We start from the raw sequence: 7829 nt of genomic DNA on the forward strand, positions 1-7829 counted from the left end.
CTATACTGGAACCACTTATACTGGACTTACTGGACTGTACTGGAAGGATCGGCTATACTGATCTAAGGCTAACGGCAACATTAACTTGGACGCCTATAGGCTGTGCGACTGCACTGGATACTATCCACTGAACTATAGTATGGAACATATAACTGGACTATACTGGACGGTGTGCTACTGGACTGTACTACTTGGAGTACTGGAGGAAGATCTTATACTATGGAAATATACCTGAACTTACATGGAGTAAATCTATCACCTGGGACTTACTGTTACGACTGGGTGTACTGTGAGATCTGTAACTGGATCATGACACTGGACCTATATGGACGTTCTGGATCTACACTGGACATTACTGGACTGTACTGGAGTTACACTGGATCTATACTGGACTATTTACTGGACTGTACTGGATCTACCACTGGACCTAACTGGATGCTATGAACTATACTGGACTGTACTGATCTATACTGGACATTACTGGACTTGTACACTGGACTATTACTGGACTACTACTGGGACTGTACTGGATCTTACACGACTATACGGTCTTGTACTGGACTGACATGGACTCTATTATGGACTAGTACTGGTGACTGTACTTGGATCTTCACAGTACTGTAGCTGTACTGGATCTACACTGGACTACACTGACTGTTACTGATATCTGGACTACACTGGACTGTACGGGACTGTACTGGACTGTACTGGATCTTACCGGATATACTGGACTGTACTGGACTTACTGGGCTTACTGGATCTACCTGGAACTAGTATACGGACGCGTATACTGGACTATGTACTGCGACTTCTCACTGGGACTGTACTGGACGTATACTGGACATACCGGTACTGTACTGGACTTACTGGACTGATACTGGGACTGTATGCGGACTATACTGGATCTACACTGGACTATACTGGGACTACTACACTTGGGCTATACTGGACTAGTAAACTGGACGATTACTGTTCTACTTACTGGGACGATACTGGCTGACTGGGGAGGCTGGACATGGATGTATGAGATGGGAATGGGACGATTTATTTTACGAACAAACTAGCCAGGACAGCTATTGTACTTGGTGTAGATGGCCTATATTGCACTTTCACAATGTCTGGGTGTATTCATCAAACCAATGTCACTCTAACTGGATCATTCAGTCACATTAATCTAATCCCATAATGTTGTTCCTAGGTAAAGCTGTGGTATGACAAAGTGGGCCATCAACTGATCGTCAACGTCCTTCAAGCCATAGACCTGCCCCCCCGACCGGACGGGCGACCCAGGAACCCCTACGTCAAGATGTACTTCCTCCCTGACCGAAGGTAAACCGGTCTCATATTACTAGGGTTAACATTAAGTAGTTCTTATACCTGTGTAKACACACAGTAATTACTGAAGTATATTACCAGTACAGGGGTTCAACATTGTACATAAACTGATCGTTTTCTTATGTAACTGTATCCAATATACRTTAAACACARTGTCAACACGTTCTCTTCTGATTTGCTTCCTGTCTYTGTAGTTTTCTGTTATATTTCACCATCCTTATAGTGAGTCACAGACCCTTATATGGGGACAGTATGTGACAGATACATACATGACTCGCTGACTTCCTTTGACTCTCCTTCTAAGGTTCGTCTTCCCTCTCCTAACATTCCTCTGCCTTCTCCCCTGTCATGTTCCCAGTGATAAGAGCAAGCGCAGGACCAAGACGGTAAAGAAGAGCGCTGGGCCCAAGTGGAACCAGACGTTCCTGTACTCCCACGTRCACCGCAGGGACTTCAGAGAACGCATGCTGGAGATCACCGTCTGGGACCAACCTAGAATACAGGAGGAGGAGAGTGACTTCCTGGGAGAGGTAAGATACACACACACACACACGCACGCACGCACGCACGCACGCACGCACGCACGCACGCACACACGCACACACACTGTTTATAGTACATGTGAATTATATCTTCATTTGTGTGTAAATTATTACTGTTCTCGTTTTTTATTCATAGATATTATATTTGTGTGTAAATTATTACTGTTCTCGTTTTTTATTCATAGATATTATATTTGTGTGTAAATTATTACTGTTTTCAGATTTTTATTTAATAGATTTTAGATGTGTATGAATGTTTTCCTGTTTTGCAAAATGCTATATACCCATTGGTTAGCTGGAATGGAATGTTCGTGTCCTGTATATTTGACTGTGATATGTGGTTGTCGTACCTGGCTATCTTACGATAAATGCACTCACTGTAAGTCATTCTGGATAAGATCTCGTTGATCATTTCTTTAAACAATTAAAGCTAATTTACCAACATTTGTGAAAATGAATATGTAGCGTTTTGAAATGAAACTCTTCATAAACATACAGTATACACAGAAAACAAAACACACACACATTCATTTTCACGTATCCACACACACTTGCAAACTCAAACATGCACAGAAAACCACAGACGGACGCCATCATGTCCTCTATTCTGACGTTGTCTTGTTCTATATGTCTCTCACTTTCTCTCCTCCTCCTCCTTCCTCTCTTCCCTCTCACTCCTAGATCCTGATAGAGCTGGAGACTGCCCTGCTGGACGACGTTCCTCACTGGTATAAGCTCCAGACCCACGACGTGTCCTCTCTACCTCTGCCCCAGCCATCCCCTTACCTCCCGCGGAGACACGCCTCTCACGACAGCCCCAGCAAGAAACTACAGAGTAAGTCTTGTGTGTGTGTGTGTGTGCGTGCGTGCGTGCGTTTGCATGCATCCGTGCGTTTGTGTGTGTGTATGTGTGTACAGTATATACATTATTGTGTGTGTGTGTGTGTGTGCATGCGTGTGTGCGTGCGTGCTTGTGTGTGAAAGAGAGCGAACGAGAGAGAGAGTGTTTGTGTGTGTGCATGCGTGCGTTTGTGTGTGTGTATGTGTGTACAGTATATACATTATGTGTGTGTGTGTGCGTGTGTGTGTGTGTGATGTATTGACACTGACTTCGGCAAATAGATTCTCCCTGCTACAGTATGCCAAGATGAACTTCCTATCAACTTGTCTCCTGTGTGTGCGAGATCGATCGCAACTGCCATGGAAATTCTCAACCCTTCTGTGTGTAAACTCTCTACCCTACTGCGTGTAAACCCTCTACCCTACTGTGTGTGTGTAACCCTACCTTGTGTGTGTGTGTGTGTGTGTGTGTGTGCGTGTCTATCCACCGTTGTGCAGGGTCCCATCGCATCATTGACACAGAGTTTGATGATACAGGTATAGCGGTAGTATCTGAAGGTGGGTGGGGGGGCATGGTTACTGTTACCCAGCTTCAAGTAGTGAGAGTCCAGCACTGGAGGAGAGAGGTGCGACCGCGTTATACCCCGGCCTATCTGGCCTCTCTAACCATGGGCTACGTCATTTGATCCCAACTGACCACCTCAGAGATGTTTTACATCGGGGAAAAACGTCATTGGTTCCCAATTTGACCCCACACTTTGGATTTAACTCTGATTTAAAACAGGCAGGGGTACTTCTACCAGCCTTTTGTAATACCAGCGTATACTACAATGATACTATGGTATTACTACAATTCTATTATAGTATGTGTTCTGCCATGATACTGTACACAMCCTTTCTCCTCCTCTGCCGGACCGTAGTAATGCAGCTTGTAGAGAAGATCCACTGGGAGCACTGAGTGCATGGAGCTATAGAGCCGTGATGTCGCTGTCCATTCCACTGACGCCGTCACCTGCATGTCTGGTAGTAGAGCCGGAAGTAGTAGTGGCTCCGTACAACACAACGATACGGTGTATAAACCAGTGCCTGATTCACACCATAGGGTCAACATGAACTGTGCTGTTCTGGCTCGGCTATTTCAAAAAGGGTACAAGGCRACTTAGCCTGGGTGCCAGACAGTTTCTGCCTTAGCCAGGTTGCCGTTGCAAGCTGGCAATGGGGTAACTTTGTCGAATGCAGAAACAGTCCATTACATAAGTTAGCTCAATACCTGGTGTAACTATCCAATGCAACTCTTCAAATGTAACCAAAAAACCTCCGGTGTAAAATATCACACTATGATGTGCTACAGTTTTCAGTCTGTATCATTTGTCCTCTCAGCTCCCTCACGTGGCATGAGTTTGATTAGACTAGAGCTGCTATGGGCCACTGTATTAATAGAAGCACCAGCATGATCTCTGTAGTTTTGGGAAAACCAAGCGATCACCTGAAGTGGCGATGTGAGTGGCGGGGCTCAACACTGACACATTCTGTCAGAAGGTAACATGCTACGACTGCTGATTCCTCCTCCGTATGTGTGTAGGTGCAGAGCGTAACTCGAGGGAGAGGGAGAGGAACAGCACCCTGACTGTCCCAGAGCAGCAGAGACTGGCCCAGCACCGCTCCAGATCTGTGTCCCCTCACCGTGAGGACATAACAAGGGCCCGCTCCCGCCCTGCACACGTCCCCATGCAGAGGTAGCTGCAGTTTCTGTATCACGCAGTGATACCTAAACTAGTCTCACGTAGCCATACATCGGAATCACGCTGTTGTCACGCTGCCTGGTTCTCGATTTGTGTTAGTTTTCTGTTATATTTCACCATCCTTATAGTGAGTCACAGACCCTTATATGGGGACAGTATGTGACAGATACATACATGACTCGCTGACTTCCTTTGACTCTCCTTCTCTAAGGTTCGGTCTTCCCTCTCCTAACATTCCTCTGCCTTCTTCCCCTGTCATGTTCCCATGATAAGAGCAAGCGCAGGACCAAGACGGTAAAGAAGAGCGCTGGGCCCAAGTGGACACCAGACGTTTCCTGTACTCCCACGGTCCACCGCAGGGACTTCAGAGAACGCATGCTGGAGATCACCGTCTGGGACCAACCTAGAATACAGGAGGAGGAGAGTGACTTCCTGGGAGAGGTAAGATACAACACACACACACGCACGCACGCACGCACGCACGCACGCACCAGCACGCACAGCACCACACACGCACACCACACTGTTTATAGTACATGTTGAATTATATCTTTCATTTGTGTGTAAATTATTACTGTTCTCGTTTTTTATTCATAGATATTATATTTGTTGTGTGTAAATTATTACTGTTCTCGTTTTTATTCATAGTATATTATATTTGTGTGTAAATTATTACTGTTTCAGATTTTTATTTAATAGATTTTAGATGTGTATGAATGTTTTCCTGTTTTGCAAAATGCGTATATACCCATTGGTTAGCTGAATGGAATGTTCGGGTCCTGTATCTGTGACTGTGATATGTGGTTGTCGTACCTGGCTATCTTTACGATAAATGCAACTCACTGTAAGTCATTCTGGATAAGATCTCGTTGATCATTTCTTTAAAACATTAAAGCTAATTTTACCACACATTTGTGAAATGAATATGTAGCGTTTTGAAATGAAACTCTTCATAAACATACAGTAATACACAGAAAACAAAACACACACACATTCATTTTCACGTATCCACACACACTTGCAAACTCAAACATGCACAGAAAACCACAGACGGACGCCATCATGTCCTCTATTCTGACGTTGTCTTGTTCTATATGTCTCTCACTTTCTCTCCTCCTCCTCCTTCCTCTCTTCCCTCTACCTCCTAGATCCTGATAGAGCTGGAGACTGCCCTGCTGGACGACGTTCCTCACTGGTAATAAGCTCCAGGACCCACGACGTGTCCTCTCTACCTCTGCCCCAGCCATCCCTTACCTCCCGCGGAGACACGCCTCTCACGACAGCCCCAGCAAGAAACTACAGAGTAAGTCTTGTTGTGTGTGTGTGTGTGTGCGTGCGTGTTGTGCGTTTGCATGCATCCGTGCGTTTGTGTGTGTGTATGTGTGTACAGTTATACATTATGTGTGTGTGTAGTGTGTGTGTGCATGCGTGTGTGGTGCGTGCTTGTTGTGTGAAAGAGAGCGAACGAGAGAGAGAGTGTTGTGTGTGTGCATGCGTGCGTTGTGTGTGTGTGTATGTGTGTACAGTATATACATTATGTGTGTGTGTGTGCGTGTGTGTGTGTGTGATGTATTGACACTGACTCGGCAAATAGATTCTCCCTGCTACAGTATGCCAAGATGAACTTCCTATGACTTGTTCTCCTGTGTGTGCGAGATCGATCGCAACTGCCATGGAAATTCTCAACCCTTCTGTGTGTAAACTCTCTACCTACTGCGTGTAAACCCTCTACCTACTGTGTGTGTGTAACCCTACCTTGTGTGTGTGTGTGTGTGTGTGTGTGTGCGTGTCTATCCACCGTTGTTGGCAGGGGTCCCATCGCATCATTGACAACGAGTTTTGATGATACAGGTATAGCGGTAGTATCTGAAGGTGGGTGGGGGGGCATGGTTACTGTTACCCAGCTTCAAGTAGTGAGAGTCCAGCACTGGAGGAGAGAGGTGCGACCGCGTTATACCCCGGCCTATCTGGCCTCTCTAACCATGGGCTACGTCATTTGATCCCAACTGACCACCTCCGATATGTTTTACATCGGGGGAAACGTCCTTGGTTCCCAATTTGACCCCACTCTTGGATTTAACTCTGATGTAAAACAGGCAGGGGTACTTCTACCAGCCTTTGTAATACCAGCGTATACTACAATGATACTATGTATTACTACAATTCTATATAGTATGTGTTCTGCCATAATACTGTCCACAGCCTTTCTCCTCCTCTGCCGGACCGTAGTAATGCAGCTTGTAGAGAAGATCACTGGGAGCACTGAGTGCATGGAACTATAGAGCCGTGATGTCGCTGTCCATTCCACTGACGCCGTCACCTGCATGTCTGGTAGTAGAGCCTGAAGTAGTAGTGGCTCCGTACAACACAACGATACGGTGTATAAACCAGTGCCTGATTCACACCATAGGGTCAACATGAACTGTGCTGTTCTGGCTCGGCTATTTCAAAAAGGGTACAAGGCCACTTAGCCTGGGTGCCAGACAGTTTCTGCCTTAGCCAGGTTGCCGTTGCAAGCTGGCAATGGGGTAACTTTGTCGAATGCAGAAAACAGTCCATTACATAAGTTAGCTCGAATACCTGGTGTAACTATCCAATGCAACTCTTCAAATGTAACCAAAAAACCTCCGGTGTAAAATATCAACTATGATGTGCTACAGTTTTCAGTCTGTATCATTTGTCCTCTCAGCTCCTCACGTGGCATGAGTTTGATTAGACTAGAGCTGCTATGGGCCACTGTATTAAATAGAAGCACCAGCATGATCTCTGTAGTTTTGGAAAACCAAGCGATCACCTGAAGTGGCGATGTGAGTGGCGGGCTCAACACTGACACATTCTGTCAGAAGGTAACATCGCTACGACTGCTGATTCCTCCTCCGTATGTGTGTAGGTGCAGAGCGTAACTCGAGGGAGAGGGAGAGGAACACACCCTGACTGTCCCAGAGCAGCAGAGACTGGCCCAGCACCGCTCCAGATCTGTGTCCCCTCACCGTGAGGACATAACAAGGGCCCGCTCCCGCCCTGCACACGTCCCCATGCAGAGGTAGCTGCAGTTTCTATATCACGCAGTTATACCTAAACTAGTCTCACGTAGCCATACATCGGAATCACGCTGTTGTCACGCTGCCTGGTTCTCGACGAGACTACACCCCACACATCTGCGCATTCTTCTCTCTCTCTCTCTCTCTCTCTCTCTCTCTCTCTCTCTCTCTCTCTCTCTCTCTCTCTCTCTCTCTCTCTCTCTCTCTCTCTCTCTCTCTCTCTTTCTCTTTCTCTCTCTTTTTCTCTCTCTCTCTATCGCTCTCTTTCTTTTTTCTTTCTTTCTCTTTTCTCTCTCTTTCCCTTTCTCTCTCTCTTCGCTCACTCTCTT

General features: G+C 46.1%; 1 protein-coding gene across 2 annotated transcripts in view; it reads left to right on the forward strand.

Moving 5' to 3' along the window:
• Window positions 1–7829, forward strand: part of LOC112069290 (regulating synaptic membrane exocytosis protein 1) — a 58849-nt gene that overhangs the window by 8749 nt on the left and 42271 nt on the right. The window contains exons 8-12 of one of the 2 annotated variants that reach the window (XM_070438498.1): window positions 1199–1329; window positions 1694–1865; window positions 2559–2712; window positions 3216–3275; window positions 4300–4453. In XM_070438498.1, the coding sequence (XP_070294599.1) occupies window positions 1199–1329; window positions 1694–1865; window positions 2559–2712; window positions 3216–3275; window positions 4300–4453 (671 nt within the window). Of the gene's footprint in view, window positions 1–1198; window positions 1330–1693; window positions 1866–2558; window positions 2713–3215; window positions 3276–4299; window positions 4454–4813; window positions 4901–5607; window positions 5763–7349; window positions 7503–7829 lie in introns of those variants that run through there. The other variant, XM_024136596.2, reaches the window with a different exon arrangement.

Source organism: Salvelinus sp. IW2-2015, unplaced genomic scaffold (assembly GCF_002910315.2).
Source record: "Salvelinus sp. IW2-2015 unplaced genomic scaffold, ASM291031v2 Un_scaffold963, whole genome shotgun sequence".
NCBI classification, from domain to species: domain Eukaryota; kingdom Metazoa; phylum Chordata; class Actinopteri; order Salmoniformes; family Salmonidae; genus Salvelinus; species Salvelinus sp. IW2-2015.